A 21,091-nucleotide genomic window follows, 5' to 3' on the forward strand; every position below is an offset into this window, starting at 1 on the left:
ACTTGCGTGTAACTGCGGTTATCCAGTATTGGTATCTCTCATAGATTCACATGCCACCCACCCTCCTCCCCTTAAAGGCTCCCTTTACTAACTCAGGATACATAATTCACTCTTGTGCTGAAAATCTGAGAAAGGGAGCTTCTCTTGGGAGTGTTGTCACCTGATTGGTTATGGCTCAAGCTTGGTCCATTTTAAGAAAGGACGTGGATAGACTAGCATATTTAAGGCCTATTTTCATTGTGGCCTCTGTGGTTGTTGCATACTGCTTTATATGATACCGTGGGACTCCCACTTCGGGGAAGATTCAAGCATGTGAATCTATGAAAGATACCAATACTGGATAACTGCAGTTACAGGTAAGTAATTTCTTTTAGGAAATCAGTGACTAATAAACAATTAGTTATTAGGTTTTATTAACAGATACCATAACTGAACATCTATCTTGAGGAGGCGAATAATTATCTAGTAGATGAAACTTTGTGAAAACGTTTGGTAAGACAATGCAAATAAATACAGATTGTTTACTTGAGATACCAAAATAGCTTTGCAGAGGCATCTTTGAAAGAACTGTTCATATGAGAATATTTAACCTTTCCCTCTAAGAAAAGATATACTAAGTTAGTGATTGAATAATACGTCTTTAATGCTTGTAGTAAATAGTGATTGTGTTATGGTAAATATACCCATTAAGAATGGGCATGATAGAGCACTGAATGATGTTATTCCAAATTGAGGTTTCTAGGAGAGACATAACTACATAAAGAGGATTAGTAGTACCTAGATATTCTTCCTTATTTGGCAGACCTGATAATTGTTGGAGGAGTCTCACCAGCACTCTCAAGGGGAGCTTTCTTTGTGGGCATGTGGGGAGGAGGATCCCCAGCAGAAATTGAGGTGTGGTGGGTGGGGTTCTGAATGAGCCTCACTACTGAGGTAGAGGAATTGGGCACACTATCAGAATAACATGGTTTCATGAACACGGTTTGGAAGGTTGGACTTTGGGGCACAGACTGCCAGATATCTCATGTAGGTGGAGTAAGTGACTGTGCAGGGAAGAGTCTTTGATAAACTGAGTGGAGTGAGAGGTGCAGAGTGAGTGACGGTGTTGATGTGTGAAGACCCATGTTGCTGTCAGAGGGAGGAACTATCAGCACTGATACACATTTTCAACTCCATTGTCTGCTCACACCTTGTCTACTGTAACCTTGTTTGCTCTCTGGGAAAGAATCCAGTGTGCCCCATAATGCTCCTTCTTGTAGGACCTACAGATATACAGCATGCTTTGATTGTTTTAAAAAAAAAAATGTTTTCATGAGCATGTTACATATAACAAAAGCCATAGGCAACAACATCAGTGTTCACTCACATTCTCCAACTTTATCTAAGGATTAATCCAACTTTGTATACCAGATGTGGGGCTACTCCACCCAGTAGAGGGTCATGAGAAAACTCCTGCTATTTCTGTTGTCTGTAGACCTACCCAGTATCCCTCTTACCAGACACTTTGTCCCTCCCTGTCTCCTAGAGCCGGGAAATCTTTTACCAGTTACTCTGTCCCTCCCAATCTGTCAGCTGCATTCCCACTCCAGGGTCTCATGTACCATTTTTAGATCCCTATATTCTTTCTCCCGTGTGTATGGTCCCCTCTCCTGTCTCCAGGAAGGTGACAGACTGGTATCCAGGTTGTCTAGCACCCTCTTGTTCTTTCTCGACAGTCAAATGTGAGACTCCTGCCAACGTCCATTCAACAGTGCCAAGCCCCAGAGTTATCAAAGGGCCTGTCTGCCAGCCATGCTATGGCTATACATCTCTTTGCTAGAACCAATGCAAGGTGTCAATTTCCACTGCATTTTTTTCCCCTCTGGGTTTCCTTAATATGCCCAAAAACCAGTGTTGCAGGATGTCTTCTAGTATCCCAGTCGCCACCCTCAACCACATCACCACTGATGTCCAAAAAGCATGAACTTGTCTACACATCCACTCCCGGTGTAGGAGGGAAACACTGTCCACTCCACATCGCAGACATGTAGCCACCCTCCCTGCACACATTTGATGTAGTTTAATCGGAGTTGGGTAAATGCAGTGTATATAGTTGAAGTGCATCAGTTTGAACCTGGTGTGGCCTGATATCCTTTTGGTCAGCCAACACATCCCTCTTCACTCTGTCTGTCAGTAGATCCTCCAGTTTAACATTCTATGCCTGTCTAGTTTTAGGCCTGTAGTGGCTTATAAAATATTGACAGGAGTTGTCAGATGGCACCCACTGTCAGCACCATCTGCCAATTCTGTTTGAAGAAGCGTTTCGGAGAACTTAATTCCCTGGCTGTCTTTGCAAGCTTGGCCCCATACTCCTCACCCCACTCCCCCGAGAACGCCTCACAGGCCTCTGTGAGTGGAAAAAAAACTGCTTCCCAGGATACAGATCTCCCGGTGTTTGTTCTACAGCCACTCTCCTACAAAGAGTATCAAGTCTTAATCTGCTTCTCTTTCTCGCCCATACTGAGGAAATGATAGCCTATCCAGTGCCTCAACGTTATCTCGAGTAAACTTGCTCAGTGAGTTCTGAACTACATAAAGGCGTCTGGGTAGAAAGACCATCTTCGTGATCGCAGTTGTAGCATGTTCTAAAAGCTGATGATGTTAAACCATCCACTATATTTTGTGGTGGCTTTAAGTCTACATTAGGCAATCCAGATTTAGGAACAGTTTTTAGCATCCCCAGTGGGAACAACAGTGTTTTGTTCCTGTTGATCGTAAGTCCAGCAATCTCTCTAAACTTGTGAAGACTAGCCAGCAATTGTGGAACAGTCCCCCTCGCCTCTTCAGATAAAAAAAAAAGTGCATCAACAGCATATAATAAGTGGATGGAGATGCCAATCTCAATGCCCTGGTCTCCAGGGTCTTTCCGGAGCATAACGGACAGACTTTCCAGTGCTAGGGCAAAGAGCAATGGCGAAAGGAGGATATCCCTGCCCAGTGCTGCCCTCCACTTCCCATCCTGCAGATACTACCCTTCCATTTCTAACCCTTGCCCTGGGGTCACTACAGGAGCTGGACCTAAACACAAAAAAGTTATCAAACTCCATAGGTCTCAGGACCAGCATCAGATAAGTCTAATCAAGTGTATCAAATGGTTTAGCAGAATCGACTGAGGCCAGTACAAGATCCTTGTCTTTTCTCTGCAGTGTGTAGTACATGAGCTAACCTATGTGTAGGTTCATGGCTGTACTTTGGCCAGGAATTAAGCAGCACCGGTCCTCCTGTAATGGCCAAACGGCTGCACATACTGCTGTGGTGCTAAGATTTCATAGGCTTCAGTGTAAATATTACATGGCCCACACCACACACATTCACCAAACATTGTGTGGATGTTTTAGCACACCAACAAGCCAACATAGATCAGGCAGTGTTACATGGTGGGGCTTGTGGAAGGGGACTCGGGGGGCTTTTGTGGGAGGGGGGGGGCTTCTGGAAGGGGGTGGAGGGGCAGCCACACATGCCTCGAACGGAATGTTACTTTCCCTGTAAGCATCTGTTTGTGGCACGTAATGCTGTAGATGCACGTGCACACACCCTCCTCCCCAGACATGTGGCTTTTGCTGTTGTCTTACACTGTGTTCACACGGACATCTCATTACTTACACTTATACACTCCATTCTCAGCCTCTTGTAGGAACAGTCTAACAATGGAGTTTATGCCCATGTGCATTACCACTGAGAGGAGGACTCACTAGCCCTCGTGACTCCAAAGACTTCTTCAAAAATAAAAAAAAATAAAACTTGAAAACACCCAGACCCAAAATTAGATGGAAGGAATGTGCAGACATGTGAATCTGCAGCACTACATGCCACAAACAGATGCTTACAGGGTAAGTTATGTATTCCTTTTCTCCACTCCAGGAGCACATTTCGTTGCTAATGTCAATGATTCTAATCCGGCAAGATTTCCATATTAAATTACCATAAAACAACAACATAATCGACTATCTGAGCGTTTTCTAACCTAGATTCCTTACCTTAGAATTTTCCCCAGCAGTCAGACTGGATCTGGAAATCTTTGAGCAGTACGCCCCTGAGCGCTAATAGGTAGTGCCTTTTGTCTCCTATACTGAAAATGATGTACACAGTGGCTATATAGGCATCACCCACAGAACACTGACATCAGTTATTTTCTTTACGTACCAGTGAGTGCAGATGCAGAGAGAACTTCCTGCACTAAATTTTTTGACTGACTTTTTTCAACAATTTGTTTTGTATTTAGAAGCTTTTCTCCTGGCGTGCCAATAATGTTGCCTTAAAAAAAAAAAAAAATGGTGCCTGTCACAGGCAGATGTCTGTCAGACCAACACTTGGTTTGTCTGATGTTTGGAGCAGGACCATGACTCCAAGAACTGTGAGGACGTCTGTGCCATGAATTCCAAGGCGCCGTGCACTTTGAAGCTCCTTGTTACCTGACGTCAGTGACCACTGTTTTGGTTAAAAATCCCAGTTGTGCTGAAGGTCCCAAGACCACTTGCAGACCCGGTCCAGGAGATAGTCGTCTGCTAAGTCCCACAGAAAGTCGTCAAAGCGATCTTTGACTTGACTGTGCTGGTCTGTGAGAACAATGACACCATCCGAGCAGTTTGTGCCTGGGTCTGTTTCCCGCATCTGAGTTACCCTGAGCCGGAGCGACTCCCCTCCCAACTCATTCTTATGAGGCTATGCACCTCCTATATGGGCTACTTGACCCCTCTGGAACATGTTTGGGCCCCATGGGCTTAGAAGGGAACCCAACTGGATTCCTGACGTTGGGTCTGCAGTCTGCATCAGTCGAGGCCCATAGATCCGGAGTCTAATCTGGACTGGCTCCACCCAGGAGGCTGTGACCTTCCATTGAGCCCACTCTAGTGCCATTGTTCTGGTGCCACCAGTGCCCGTGATGGCGCTTAACCTGTCATTCCAGACTCTGATATGGAGCCAGATGGGTGTCATTAGACTCCAGCACTAGCCAGTATCATACCTTTTTAGTTGGAGCCAGTACCATTTTCTTTTGATAGACCTACAGAAAGAGACAGTTGGAGATGGGGGTGGGGTGTGTCTTAGGATCCTTATGAAAACTACAACTCCCTTGAACCAGAGGACAACTGGTATGTGGAATTGGTGGAGGCCAGTTTTTTGGGAACCTAACTGGACACTGGCTTGGTCTCTCCTCCCACTTTCTCTACATAGTGGGGGAATCCTCTTTTCCAATGGTGGTGTGGAGGGAGGCTGAGGTCTAGGCAGTCAAGGCTATCTTGATTGAGGTACTTCAGCCAGGAGTTGCCCCTTCCGAACCTCTCCTTACTTAATGAAGCCCTTACAGATGTCTTCTTTGTGGCCTGGCCCAAGCCCTGCACAAAGGGACCAGAGTTTTCTCACCTACCGCCCCACCCCAGAGACCTTGGTGGTCCAAGACTTCCTCTCCTGAGTTAATGCTTGACTCAGTGTATCCTGGATACAGAATCCAAATGGCTTGGACACCTTTGTCAAGAAGATGAATAGTGAAAAATTAAAGTTACTGTTCATATAAAATACACTAAAAGTAGGCTGTGCTACAGTAGACTTCAAGCTGTCTTTCCAAAATATCATACACAAATCCTCAACACAGAGGACATCTGGAAATTTCTTAGAAGTCCAAGGGGGATATTCTTATTGGTACACACACATAATATCGTCGATGTTTTGACCCAGATTGTTGGGATTACTTGAAACCATCTCAAGGAGCATTCATCAGGACATGTGAAAGGGGCAGCCTCAAGTTGAATGAAAGTACACTCCTACGTAAGAAGTCCCATGGAAGGTAACTTCAGGCCTGCTCGTCTTAATGGGATTTAGAACAGAAAGTGAATTGATAAGAACCCTTCAGGCATTAAGGCACAGAGAAGGTGCCCGTCGGGTGCATATGCTCCGACCCAATTAAAGAAAGAGCCGGTTCAGAAATGTTTACCTCAGCACCACCATATCAGATTGATTAAATGATGGTGTCGAGTGGATGAATAACCAATTTTAAACTTTCTTTGTTTATTGGTGGTGACTTTTTTGGATAGTTTAACCTACCAGTCACTATCACGAGAATCCGGCTGAGAGCCCCCTACATCGGGGTGCCCACCAGGCATTGCAGTGCCGGCCTGGTGAGGAGCTATTCCCAATGATGATACTAGTCATCCATAGTGATGCTTGAGGGTCCCAGCTCCTGAGATCATAGGTCTCCTGGTTTGTTTATTTTGATTGTAACAGTGTACTTGTATTTATTTACTAATGATTGGAGAGTGTACACTGGACCAGTAACTTCTCCCGGTCCCTCCTTTTCTTGGTTTGTACCTCAGCACCACAAACAGATGCTCGCTTGGGGAAATGCTTGCCTCAACACCTGGGACAGATGCATGTTTGCTGATCAGATTGCTGTTCTTTATACTAATTATTAAAGTTGTAGTCTAGATTTTTAATTTTGCAAAAGCATATCGCCCATCAGTGTCGGTGTAGATGCTCCATATCCCTGCTGGAAGTGCTTTGTGCGAGTCAAAATTATTACTCCTCTTCCTATGTTCCAAAGGGGGTTATTGGTGTTTCCTACTGTATTGTTGCTGTATACACACACATCTCCTTTCCCAGGCACTTCCTTCTGACGTTACCAAATTCACTGTTGATTGGATGCATTTCTTGAAGCAGAGCTATGTCAGAGTGCTGGGATTTCAGAAACAAGAGTGCCCTTCTCCTAACTCGTGAAGCTGTTAACGTAAAGAGAAAGTATCTTCCGGGATTTAGATATCATTAGTTCACTAGATTACCAAAATGAGATGAAGGTTACTCTTGGAATGTGTGGAATTTACGGGCCTTGCTAGACTGATAAGCATATTGGTGCACTTCAACTGTCATAAATCAGGGTTGTGGCGTGTATTGGGGTTTGTGACAACTGAAGCTCCTAGGTCATGTCCCCGGTACTTGTTTGCAGTGTGATATTTCAGTATTTTTCATAAATTTACCTAGAGTATGGAGTGTATCTGTCTACTGTGTATTTGAGTCAGTCTAAGAGGGGACAGAGAAAATAGGAAAAGAATAACCTAAACAGCACTCAGAGAAATATGGTTTTGCGACTAGCGAGCAACTGCTCCCTTGTGTGGTGTCTGATATCTGTAACTGTAGAGTTTGGTGCACCTGTATCAAAGGCTACACAGGTTCAGCCATGCTCAGTCCTCTCTTGACCCATTCCCTCTGAGTGTTTCATATCTCTCTGCCCCATCCCACCTTCCGTTTCAATCTTGGTAGGTGACACTTGGCTAAATATACAGATTTCTGTGCTAATAACTAATAGGTGTCACTCATTCCGTCTAATTTCCACAATATCAGGCTTAACTGTATTACATTGGGTAACGGAGCCAAACTAAGCATTGCATGAAAGTATATGATCTTGTCTCTGCAGGGTCTACCAGCCAAACAGTGATGGTTGAGGCTTTTTTTACTCTTGATATTTTGGGACCTAATCTACTGTGGATCTTGAGCACCTGGGCCAAGAACCCCTTCTGCGCACTCAGTGGTTGATGGAACAAGCAGTCAAAGTGTCCTTGGGTGGGGGTGGGGGTGTTGGTGGGGAAGGGGAGTTAGCAGGGTGGGAGGGGAGTGTAGCTACAGGTTAGTGAACACCATAACTCAAAGTGCACTTGTTAGTAAATAAATGCCCAGTCAAATACTTGTTTTTATACCAAAGTATTTTATTTCTAACTCTACGTATTCAAATAACTATTATGGCATTCATAAACAGTAATACAATCCCCTTGAAATCAGGGCTCTACTGTTTAAATAGCAATTCCCTCTTATTGTGCTCAGTTATGTCCCCATCCATTGGTATCTGCATTCAGGGAATGCTCACTAGTAGGCCTTGCTCAAGAATCCACTCTGACTCTTAAACAGCCAAAAATGTCTATGGTGCCAAAGCACCTTTGGAAGCAAGTCCCCAGGGATTAGACAAACCCATATCGGGTCTTTACCTGCTCCTGTAGCAAGGAAGTGATTAGTGTTTCAGCGGGTACCCTGATCACAGGCACATGCAATGCTCCAGTCCTGTTCCATTGAGTCAGCCTCCATGCTTGTAGCATGGCAGCATCCAGCATGTGCCCGCTGTCTTGGAACAGCACAGCCTGCTCCAGTAGCAGTGGGAGGTGCTTCTGGTTTCCATTGGCATGGTAAGTTCAGAGTTTCCCCCACCCAGGTCATGGTTGGGGGTTGGCTGGATTGATCTGAGTGCTCGATGACTGGGTCCCATTGACGGAGCAGCATCCAGCGTCCACTGGAGGCAACTGGGCAGGTCAGGGGTCAGCTCTCAGTGCTTATTTCTGACTTGCAGGTCGCAGTTTGTTTTCCGGACGACAGACACAACTTTGTAGTACCTTGTCCTGGAAGCCCCTCATTGGCATATTCGATTGCTGCTATAACCTGCACAGGTCTTGGCCCTTTGTCCTCAAACGTTAATTCCACAGTGGCCCTTACTGACGTACATGGTCAACGCACTGAGTTGGTACAGGTTTCACGCTCGCTGCCTGGCACTCTAATCACAGCTACGTTGACTGTAACCCTTTCTTGTCATCCAGAGTTCTCTGATCTGATCCTGCACTAGGACAGTGCCCCGTTTAGTGCACAGCAGTCTACTCACATCTTGCACCTGGAGTCCTCTAGGAAGGTCTCTCAACTGGACCGTGCTCCCTCAGCACTTTGATCTTTCTCACAGGGCACACTGGTCTTGGCAAGCAGGCTGGCGCTTGTGCTCCAGAGGAGGTGGTCTTGGTTTCCCTGGGTGGTGTCCCTCACTTAGCAGGAAGACTAGCAGGCCTTAGCCCCCCAGTCCTGGTCACAGGCAGAAGCCTTGCAGAGCTTCTCTTCCTCACACTACCGGTTTTGCTGCTTGGTAGATGCCAACTTTTTAGGGCCTCAATCCCCCACCCTTTTTATAGTCCTTTTCCAGACATCAAATGTGATTTAGGGTCTGGGTTTTTGAAGTTTGATGTTGGGGTTTGGCTTCTTTTGAAGTACACCCTTTCTTTCCTCTCTTCTTGAAAAGCTGTCTGTCACAGTAGGAGAGACTCCGAAGCTGACATTCCCTCAACACAGGCCTTGGGAGTGAGTAGAGATCAAACCTGGATGTCAGCCACCGTTATATGTTCATCAAAAGGTTAATCCTAGGCTCCTAGCCCTACTCTTTGATTCCTTTATCAGATTCATCTCTTTACTTGGATGTGTCTAGGCCCCTTCATTGTGATCTCTCACTGAATCAAGGAGTGAGCACCATTTGAAGTGTACAGGAGGAGTCAGTCTCTCCCGTCTGCAGTGTCCCACCAAGCTCACAGGAATGCAGCAATACACATCTGTCTGGGAATTGCTCTACTTCTCATGCCTTTACCAGCAGACCTGTGCTTCCCAAAATGGAACCCAGGGTCCTCCGTTTAATGTACCATTGTAGGCATACTTGCACTCATTCTATGGACATAGCTCTCTACTTAATTACCTTAATGTCGTGTGCCCTCACAGACCCAAACATTTACAACACTCATTAGCTCTGCTCACTACTGTAGCCTTTCTGTATTGCACCGTGATGTGCTACTCACACCCACACCCAGTACACACACACACTGCCAGTACACACACACTGCCAGTACACACATTCATCATGCGCACACTACACAACATTTAAACGTTTCTTGTATTATCCTTTTCACAAGCACACATAACCGAGCGCATGCTTTCACTGCGCACTCAGAGTAGCAATACATCTCATGTCATTTTTTTTTGTTTTTTTTGCAGGCATACATACACTCAATACATGCACTCGCCATGCATGTACTTCACAGAACTGCTCTATCCCTTTACTGCACCCTTCTCAGGCACACATAGAAAGTGTAGTCTTACCACTCTTGTGCTGTGCAGCCCTTTACATCCAACCGATCTAGGCCACGGGTGAGTTAAGCACACAGCAGGTGAACTTTTTAAAAAGTGAGTGAGCTTGTAGGCCTCACTCCAGTGATGCAGGTCAAAAAGGACTTGTTCACTCCTACTGATCACTACACTGTATGCTGCTTCACGTGCTTGTCTTTAACTCTTGGTGAAGGCAGTAGCTTTCCACCACTATGAGGGTAGCACTTTGGGCTCCACTCATGGTGCAACACAACTGCTATGTCATGGTGCACACACATAATCAGTGTTTGCCTATGACAGCAAAATCCGCATTAGGGATCCAGAAAATAATACAGTTGGCCGGGCAGGGATACCAGTCATTTACCTTGCAGAGAACTTTTCTGTCCCAACAGATGGATCTCCCAGATCGGAACACCCCGAATAAACTCCTAACCTGGAGAGCTTGGGTGGTAAGATTGGTAAAGCCAGCTAGAAAGTCAGTCAACGTTTCCATGGCTCAATCCACCTCTGTGCTCCACTACAAAGTCTAACCCTTGCAAAGAAATAGAGCATCACAAGAACATGGGATTCTCCAATTTCATAGCCACCAGTCATTTCAGTGGCTTATGATTGGTTTACACCACAAAGGAAGTGCCAAACATATATGGACAGAACTTAAGCAAGGCCCACAGTCTGGCAAAGCACTGCTCAGTAGCTGCCCAGTTCTGTTTTCTGGGTAGTAATCTTCTAATAAAGGGTACAGGACGCGCTCTACCCTTATCCATTTGAGCTAACAATGTTTTGAGGTAATAGAGAGCATGATATTTTGAGTGCACCTATCCAGCTAAAACTATTGGCCCTGTGTATTTGGGGTCATATCGATGCCAGTAGACCTCCACAGTTATCTTGATATTCGGAAATGGCGATTTCTCAAAGATGTAGTACAACTTGGTAAGGGGTAAGGCCATTACAAACTCTGTCTGAATCATGGTGTCATAATGGATTGGTGTATGCCAGTGTAGAAAGTGATCTTTGAAAATAGAGATTGTGCACGCACATTTGTGAGAGTGTGCGGGCAGTGGACAAGAGGGCTGGGTGAAAGCATAAATTGACAGGCAACTTGCTTGCACGTGTGAACCTACCAACTGGACATTGAATCGGACTGGATTGTAGGAAATGACTACATGTGCTGATTCTGTGCTGTGAGTTGGCTTGTTGTGACTATGTATAACTGTGCTAGTTATACTATAGAGTGGTGTAAACATATGTAGTATTGTTTCCTTGTAGTGATGAAAAAAAAATGAACTTAATATTATTGTGGAGAAAAAATATTTTAGATGTGAAACTGAAACCCAGTCTCTGTTAACTAATGGTTTTTAGACTTCTTCTGAGACCCGAGCTAAACCAATGGCAGCAGATGAACGTGCACAGTTGTTAGAAGAAATTAAACTTCTCCAGATTGAAAAAGAAGAAAGGACTCGGAACCTGACTAAAATTGTAGTCATCCCTTCATCACATGTATCTCATGAAGATCTTCGGGTAAGATGGATAATCTGGTTGCATACCATATTCATGTGTATTGGTCTTTTTTTTCCCCCAGTGTGTCCCTAACTGTCATCAAACAATTGGGATTGATTTCCTTATTGACATGTTCCTTTATAATAAATTGTTTCTTAATTTTCTAAATATAATTTTATCTTAATTGCTAGCACCTTTAACCATATTTATGACAAATATACCTTAGTTCACAAACTTGACTCCAAAAGGATCCTTTATTTAATTGGATTTTTGGTTTATGCTTCTCCTTGTATTTCTAAGACTGAGTTTCTGATTGACAATTGGTTTAATACATGTGTAAAGTCTTGACAAGAGCCGTTTTGATTGCATTTCTTCTTACATGGGGGAGCCATGTGCTCTTACCCAAGGTATGTTATGCTCTGCTATCTTCTGTAGGACTGATAGAAGTAGAATGGAGGACAGTCTTGAAAGGCAGATTCAAGGGTTTGCCTTATTGGCCTGTCTGGGGGCTCCTTCATCTGGTACACAGCTCTTTACCCACAAGGACTCCACTAGAGGAGGATCAAGGGTGAGCAGTAGTTATAAGAAAAACTGTGAATGCTAAAACAGGAATTGGGCCCACATGGCAGATATTAATGTTGACGATTAACGCCATACCAACTTGACCTCGACCAAGACTATCTACTGCCATCAACGTTCAGGCATGTCTCCTTGCATTGGTTGACCTTGACAAATCTATGTTCAGCGTTTAAACTAAAAATCCCACATGGAGCAAAAGTTTTTGTCTTCCTTGGTGTCTACTGCAGAAACACCATGGCAAGGTGCTCCTAATTTCTTCAGATAACCCTATACAGGCACCATTACCTCACCTGGACCTTCAACTCCTGCCATGATACCAATCGTGCGTTGTCTCCTTGGAAGACAGTTGGTGCCTCCAAACCTGAAAATATTGGCTGTATTCTGGTGGCTCAACCATACAGTAGCACCAGCAGTTATACTGCTTCAGTGCATCCACCTTTCTGTAATCTGGTGATGCCGTCATCGCTTAGAAAAAACAAAGGAGGAAGAAAACACGTATTTGGTCTCCTGGTAGTCTTAAAGATGCAGACTAACACATTTACGTCATACACTGAAATCTCGTCTTCATGTTCTTCAAATCAATGATATTTCTATTTTGTTTTTATTGTTAATCAGAGAAGCTTCAAAATTAAGTTATTTTTGAGGCTGCAAAAAACATGTCAGTCATAAACACTCCAATAAAGCTCTTAATCCCTACCATGTTTTATTTTTTTTACTTTGGTACCAGAAGAAGTGCAGAAAAAGGGGAAATCCCATGCATCAGCCCACTAAACAATGTGCTATTAGGGAGAGCAAAAGGCAGGATTCCTTGCACAAAGAAACGTAACTATACCAGGTGCTGCTCTGTAAGTGGCTAATGTGAGGATAATTTCATACGTTATGATGGAGCTTTAAGAGTCCAAATTGTTTTTGAAGGATTCTAAAATACTTAATGGATATCCTTAAAACAGCCATTTTGGTGTCACTCAAGGTGGTAGATATGCCATCATTTGATTAGTGTCTCCCACCCTCAGACATTTCTCTTCTTCCCACACAGACTAAGATGCAAACAGATGGAAGAGTTTTGACTCATCCTTGTACAGTTGTACTTTTGGTACAAACTCCTTTTGGGCAGTCACATCAGCAACAAAAGTCTCATCGGAGAAAACTGTATCACAAAAGGAGGTATTTGAGAGGTGAGACCGTGGTAGGAGATCTCAGAAGTGCAGAAAAGCAGCCAATGGCTCCTTTACTTCCTTTTTAGATGCACATTCTTCCAGTGGAGGGGACACATAGAAATCCCGAAATGGCAAAGCATACCCATAGACATTTGGATGAAAGATGGTTTATGCTTTCTTTGAAGGTACCCCTTTTTTCTTTCCCAGTGAAGGTACCAACATTCCAGTTGCATCTACTAAAAAAGAGGGCCCTTAACTAAAGTGCCTTAGTAGTTTATTTCGTGGTAAAGAAATAACTCATTCAAAATGTCTTTATATGAGAGAAAGCAAACAAGTATGTATAAAGAAAACATTTTGCATGTGGCCCTCCAGCAGATTTCTTTACAGTTGGAGACAATATATAATCAGTGGATTTACAAGATGGCTACTTTTAGATTTAGGTTCAGTTTTTTTTTTTTTAAAGATTTATATCTTACATCGAGATCTACAGTATACAAATCAATTCAATACAAATTCATAAAAGAACTAAAAAAAAAGTTTAACAAATCCATAGCAGCCTTTGCAGTTCTTGTGCCTTACCTTTTGAATAAACTGTTTTAAGAATCTCCTTTGTAAAACCCTTTAAGCCGGACAAACAAAAATAACATGCTCAATCATCTGCATGTCTGAATGACAAAAATGACATTCTTTCTTCCCCAGGAATACCTTATCAGGCATCAGTTATAATATTTACCGACAAATCATTCATCCTAAATAGCAACATACACCTTTTGCAGTCTATGCTCCAAATTCCGATTTAAACATGCATGTAGGGTAACCAATTGACATGAATGAATCCCATTAACAAAATGAGGCTTCGTATTACAGATATACATATCATACAACATAGAAGAATTCTTCATGTAACACTTTAAAATGATTTAAGGTGAACATAATTTATGTTCTGAATAACTAACTTTGACAATTTAAAGTACTCCAGTGCAAATTGGACAGGAGATATAAACTGTCCCGATTCAACATAATCAGGAAGAATTTCCAGCTATAAAACTCTTTAGGGTATTAGCATTAGCTTGTAAAATACAATGATACCATCGCAAGACAGCTGCTAATCATTTTATATGCATACTCGCTAATCCTAATTCTAATCTTAGTACTTCCACTAAAACCATGACATTTAAAGTGCAAATGCTGCGGAGTATCTTACCTTCTATCTCATGCATAAAATGCCAACAGTTAACTTTAATCGTCTCAGCAGCATAAAGAAGAATGGCATGAACCTTAATTTTATACATCGTTAAAAGATGTTTAGAATGCCTACAACCTGTTGCCCCATAAAGTGATTTTGGTGCATTTCCATGGGCATAAGCCTTATTTGAGATATGGGCAATATGATCCTTATCTGCAAATTGGCTCAAATAATTCTGCCCAAATAGGGGTATGATTTTACTATCTCCAAAGATATATTCTTGAAGGAACAATTATACCCTTTATCCCTCGGGCAACCTTTTACAGAGCACCTCATAACTTTTGTCTCATTTATATTAACCTTCAGGAACTGAGCATCAGAAAAAACAGATAAAGCATCCAGATGCTTCTAAAGTACTTTAGGAGTCAGATGCAATAGAGCAATGTCATCTAAATAGAACAAAGTTCCCAAATAATAAGCACCTAATTTCGGGGCATCCCCACCAATGTTACTCGGCGCCAACGGTAAATCTGCCATATACAAAGAAATAAGCAGAGGGGCCAATAGGCAGCCCTGTTTAAGCGCATTTCCAGTCGAGATTATCGGTGTCATGCCCCCCCTACCCCCTAACAGGATGTGGCACCAAGTGTCTGTGTGAAGGGCAATAATAAGTTTTAAGAGGCCCAGAGGAATCCTAATGGCATCCAGCTTCTTCCAAAGAATCTGTCTATAAAATTGAAAGCTGTTGAAAAATCTATAAAAGCCATGTAGATGGGCATTTTTGTCTTTCACATTTTTTCAACAGCAGATGAATCATTTGTTATCTAGCGTCCAATGACTAGATCTAAACCCAGCCTGTTCTAGTAAAATTATAATTTTATCTTTCAGCCATTCTAAAAGGTTATTGAAGATGCATCCCCTTCATGAGCTTGGAACCCTCCCATTGTAATAACAATAGTGAAAAGGTAAATAAATGGACTAACGACGATATATCATTTTATAATAGAAATAGGCCGTTGATCTGGACCCCTGGCCCCCGTATTACTAGTGGCCTTAAAATGGAGCAACTCTTCGTGTCATGAAGGGGATGACTAGCAAAAAAAAAATTACATTCTCAGCTACCCCTTCATCTTGGAGCTTTTTAATATAACCACCAGAGGACTGAGAATTCAAAGCGTATAAGGACGTTATGTAGTTCTGCCATTCAATGCTAGTTACAGTATTTATTTTTGGCTCAGAACCTGTATTTTCCCCTACAATTCTCAAAAAAGCTTTTGCATTGATACGCTTTATTGCCTCTGTTAACTTGATATAGATATCATCACAGCTACGCCTTTTTTGATTTTGAACCTTCTTTTCTTTTGAATATCTATGATATTGATCATACTCATCATCATCCTCTTCCTGATATTTGACGTGCAACTGGGATGGGCTGTGTGCATCCCCAACTGGACCCTCATCTGACTCTTCCCAGTCCAGCAGATGACTAGGAAGCAAAGTTGTCACCTTACTTGGTGAAGAATCTCTAGGATATATCACTGATCTGGACATTGCTGTGATTCTAACTGTGGCTTGAAGATCAGGAGACCCAGAAGAACTAGGAATAACATCCATTTGACTCACAGCCACCATTGGCATCGTCAGTGGGTCGACGATGATGGTCCCGTCGACGGCACTGATATAGTGGATGATTTTTCTATCAACGACGGTGGTGTGGTTGACGGTGGTCACGTCGACGACTGCCTCGTTGATGGTGATGTAGCGGACGGAGCTCTCGTCGGCTGTGTTGCAGTCGATGGGACTTTCATAGACGATGTCGTCAACGTTGTCTTGAGCAACTAAGTCTTTTCTGGAGGCTTTGTTGACGGTGGTTTAATGGAAGTAATAGGAGCCTTTACCACGGACGTCGATGACTGTCTCGTCGACGAGGTGGTGGAGACGGTAGATTTGAACAACGTCGTCGTCACTTTCGTCGACGGTGGTGTCGTTGTCGACTTGATTTTGATAGATACCTTTCTAGAGGTGGAAGGCTCAGATGAAGGAGAACGGTGAGATTCCTTTCGTCGAGGAGCGGATGGCTCTGATGAAATTGAGCCCTGTACGCCTTTTGCACCTTCCTTATGATGCATTTTTTTACGCTTTCTGGATCTTTCAGCCTGACCCTGGTCCTCAGATCTGGACCTTTTAATGTGGCCTTTCTGACACTCCGCACCTGAAGTAAAGGATTTTGCCAGTAGCCATGTTAAGTCTACCCTCACGGTCCCTGAGGGTTTTTTCAGTGAAAGTGCGGCTATTCTTGCAGTCTTTCACCTGGTGTTCTGGATACAGGCAGTATAAGCAGTTTTTATGTGGATCATCCTCATGGAGCCTTTTGGAGGTTTTCTGAGAGAAAATCTTCTGAAGTAGAAAAACTGAGCAGAGCCTCTCATCACACGACATGTGGTAGAAAATCTGAGGGAAAGAGCCTCTCTGGAGAGTATTCTAGAGGGTGCTGGTGCCTGATTGGCCAACAGCCAGGTATGGTCCTTTTCACAAAAGGACTGAGATAGGCTATAACAGTGATTTGGGTTACCATTTTAGCCTATGGAAAAACTTTTGGTGCTTATGGCTTTTCGTGTACCGTGAGACTCCCACTTCGGGGATGATTCAAGGATGTGAATTTATGAAAGCTACCAATACTGGATAACTGTAGTTACAGGTAAGTAACTTGTTTTCTTCTTGTCTTTTTTCTTTTGTTGTTTTTTTGCTGCTTACATTTTACCTTTCATTTTAGGCAAAAAGAAAAAGAAGAGTCACATGGGCCCCTGGTAAACTTGCAAACAGTTTATCTTCTACAGATGACTTTGGCATTGAATTGAACACATCACATATATCTAAAAGAACTAAATTATCTGCTTTGCAAAGTTTACCAGAAATGGACGATTGTAAGTATTTTAAGTTCATAACTGCATGGTTTGAAATTGTTTAATCAAGTTTATATTTTCTTGAAGTTTGTATTGAGCCGAATGCAATGATTACTTTCGGATTACATTTACATACACATACCTGGAAGTCTTTTGAAACAAACTGGACCTTGAATGAGGTTCAAAACTAATGATCAGGACTCCATCACACCCAGCCTACTCTAATCTAGTTGTACCAAGAACCAGGTGCAGGAACTGCCACAGCTTCATGGCCTACCCGAAGGTAACATAAGCTTGTGTTCTCTTTTGCATTGGGCCTCTCCTGATAGTTCATGATGGATTGTTCTTCAGCATGTGATGTTTCTTAGATTCACACTCTAGAATCTGTCCTCATTGTTAGGCTAGCAGTTCTGGTAACTTTAAACAACAGTTTTTAAAATGACCACAGGACACAATTGTTTTATTGTTAGCACAACTGCCTCAGAGAAATAACCTGAACTTCAGCCAGTGAGGTGGTAGTGTTAAGGCCTGTACTCAGCTGGAGGCCATCATAGTTCCTGTTATACTGCATTGTGTGTGTGTGTGTGTGTAAAGGAGTCCCTACCCTGGACAGAGCTCCCTAGTGTGTTCTTTTTTTCTACTTCTTTCTTCTGTACCATTGTGCCTAGAACATCCCAATTTGGCTACTACTCGCTCATCTTATTTGGAGATTTAAATAGTGACAGTGGTACAGATCTCAGTGGTGCAGGAGCTGAAAAAGGAGAAACCAAGGCAGCCAAAAGCTTAGGGATGGAATTAAATTGTTGCTTAGAAAAAACAAAGGTTTCAGTATTTTAAACAAATTTGTGTATCGTTTGGACCCCATGTTGAAGCTCTTTTTTTCCCCCAAATTGGATCTTTTTCACTTCTAAGTATTTGTAGGAAGCTGGCTATCTGTGCAGTGTACCAATGTAGGGGTGCACTATGCATATAGTGTAGACGACCCTTATCGGTTGACATATGTTAAAGTAACCCTAAATGCTCTCCTTTATGGTAGAGTTGGCAAGTGGATGAGGCTGATCAGAGGGTGGTGCTGAGCATTTGTTGAGCACAGTCAATAAGCGAGAGACACTCGAGAGGAAACTCAGACCAATTTTAGAAAAATATCAACACTTTTTATATTTTAAACTCCAATTATCTTCAGAATTAGGTAAATATTGTACGTAATATTTCTTTGCACAGTGAGGTAAGTAAATCACCCAAATGCGCTTTTATGCAGTAATGCTTTTCAATGGAAAAAAAACATGTACTGCATATGGGTATTTAGAAAAGTATATCAGGGGTCCCCTTTAGGTCTTAGGGTGATAGGCGGCCAAGGTCACAAGAACCACCAGCAGTTCAACTTTACTTGCCCTGGGGTGTCCGGGTGCAGAGGTTTTGGATGGGCTGAGTGCCTTGCCCACAGCATGGTTGGTGAAGGTGGGGGAGCGCACCTAGAAAGAGGCTGCAGAGAGGGACTTGGGGACAAGGCCTGGAGATCCTAATGAAGGGGGGGGGCGTACAGTCAATAGTTGTGGAACCTGGTCAGTGAGCTCGGATGCAGAGGGTTTTGGTTGGCTGGTCCCGTGTGTCAAAGGCACTCATGTGTCAGGGCCACTCATGGTGGACTTTGCTTCTCCAAACTTGGTGGGAGGCAGGTCTCTCCTCCTGCAGCACAGTGACCTCCTCCTGTGTGACTACTGCTTCGGTTGACCCAGAGGTCAGCAGATCGGTGGACCAGAGTTTGCAGTTGAGACCTTGAGGCTGCAGGGAACTGGCTCCTCCACTCCAAAGGAGATGCTGGCTGGTTCGCGGAGTGCTGATAGCCCTCAGAGGCTTTTGGGAGTTGCACAGCTGCCGGACGAGTCAGGACCCGGCAATTGTTGGGGCAACAGCAGGTAGGCAGGGTTTGGCACCAAAAGTCCAAGCTGGTCCACAGTTTTTGCACTGGTCAGCTGTATTGTCCTTGTAGTCAGACATATCTAAGTTCCTCGTGTCAGGGGGACCACCTAAATACTCAATTTAGGGATGTTTAGGGGAATATAGGGTAGTAACAAATGGGTTACTTACATCTGGGTTGACTACGCCCCTTATATGAGCACTTCCTGTGGAGCGTGGGCATAGCCCTGTCCCAGAGCCCTTTACTCATCCAAAAGCAAGATGGTGGAACCCTTCCTTCATGGACCACATCAGGCGGGCCTACCTGAGGGGTGTGACTAGCCTGGTAGTGTAGTGTACCTTCTTGCATGGCTAATGTTCCACCTGTCTTAGTGCCAAATGGGCCTCAGGGCAGGGGGTCGCATCTCTTATGTTTGGGGGAAACCAAGGTTGCTTATCAATAGAGGCAGGGACTTTGAAGTCCCTTACTTTGGTATGCAGTTTCAATAGCCATCAAGCTGGAGGATGTGATAACACCGTCCTCCAGAGCAGACGTTGCTCCTGGCCTCTAAAGAGTGCAGGCTTTCACCTCCAGGAGGTCAGAAACTCGTCTGTGTTGGGAGACTGGTTGATACCAGTCAGCCAACACACTAGAGGACTAATAATAGGTTTCAGGGGCACCTAAGTGCCCTCTGGGTGCATGTCAAAATACATCCAATACTAGCATCGGTATGGATTTATTACGACGAGTTGTTTGATACCAAACACCATAGGTTTCAGTGGAGCTGTTGTGTAGGTGGGTAACAAGTAATGACAAGTGCTTAGAATATACCTTAAAATGGATTCCCTGGTCACTTGCAACATGTAGTAATCAAACTAGAAATCACAGGGACATACCTGTTCATGCAGATTTGTTCTCACATAAAATATAATGCACTGTGTCTTAGGACTCCATGGCCTGTTGTAGGGGTTACTTGCATATATTAAATTCCATGAGATGGGGGTTTGGCACTTGAGTGTGCCATGTGTTTTCACTTTTGACTTGCACCATGACACGCAGTCTGCGATGACCGGCTGTGTGCAATTTGTATGGGGGTCTCATAGGGTGGCAAAACACATGCTGCAGCCCTTAGGAACCTTCTTTAGTATCCAGGACCTAGTTACCAGGGGTACCATTTACCAAGGGCTTACAGAGATAATAAAGGGCGTGCCAATTGTACACAATTAGACATTGAACCTTTTTTCTTTTTTTTAGGGAAAGCGCACTGACACTAGTTAGCAGGAACCCAGTGCACATTCAGTTGAAAAACCTCAGTACCAGTGGTAAAAAGTGGAGATGACTGTCAAAAAGAGCACTTTCTTACAGTATTGAAGCTTAGTAAATATATGAAGCGGCCTCTTCTGCTCCGCTGCAGTTCAAAACAGCGACACAAACCAGCTCCTGGTTGTGTGTCACCTTAGAATTGTAAAATCATGGTTTGCATGTGGAGCTATACGTTTAATGTTGCATATCATGAGAACCTCAAAGACAGCAAAAGTGATATAAATACACACGAGAATAAGTTGCCTTCAGAACCATGCAGTATATTTAAAGTGAGTGAAGGTGACCTCCTCGATTGAGATCTTAAACTGGTTTTCAAGTCCATAATGAAAAACGTGTTCTGCAAGACACAAGTCATTCAGTATTTGGGAGTGGTCTTTTAACCTATGATAGCAAAAGCCTTTTCTTTGGGACAGCTGATGTCTTCTATCTCGAATTAGTGCCATCTTCAGAGTGTGACTTCTCTCCTGATGTCTAGGCCCCATGTCTTTGTGGATTTTTATAATCCTGATAGATTTAGCATAAAACAGCTTCTGCAATGTCTGTAGGATCAAAGGTGTCAAACGGAGGATTGGAACAATGTATTTCTGTGAAAGATCTCTCTAATGTGCGGTTGTAAGGTGAATAT

General features: G+C 43.4%; 1 protein-coding gene across 5 annotated transcripts in view; it reads left to right on the forward strand.

Annotated features, from left to right (window-relative positions):
• Positions 1–21,091, forward strand: part of CENPE (centromere protein E) — a 1,295,748-nt gene that overhangs the window by 128,680 nt on the left and 1,145,977 nt on the right. For all 5 annotated transcript variants that reach the window (XM_069241483.1, XM_069241500.1, XM_069241509.1 and 2 more), the window contains exons 13-14: positions 11,284–11,442; positions 17,117–17,267. In XM_069241483.1, the coding sequence (XP_069097584.1) occupies positions 11,284–11,442; positions 17,117–17,267 (310 nt within the window). The remainder of the gene's footprint in view (positions 1–11,283; positions 11,443–17,116; positions 17,268–21,091) is intronic.

The sequence above is a fragment of the Pleurodeles waltl genome, chromosome 1_2 (genome assembly GCF_031143425.1).
Source record: "Pleurodeles waltl isolate 20211129_DDA chromosome 1_2, aPleWal1.hap1.20221129, whole genome shotgun sequence".
NCBI lineage: Eukaryota > Metazoa > Chordata > Amphibia > Caudata > Salamandridae > Pleurodeles > Pleurodeles waltl.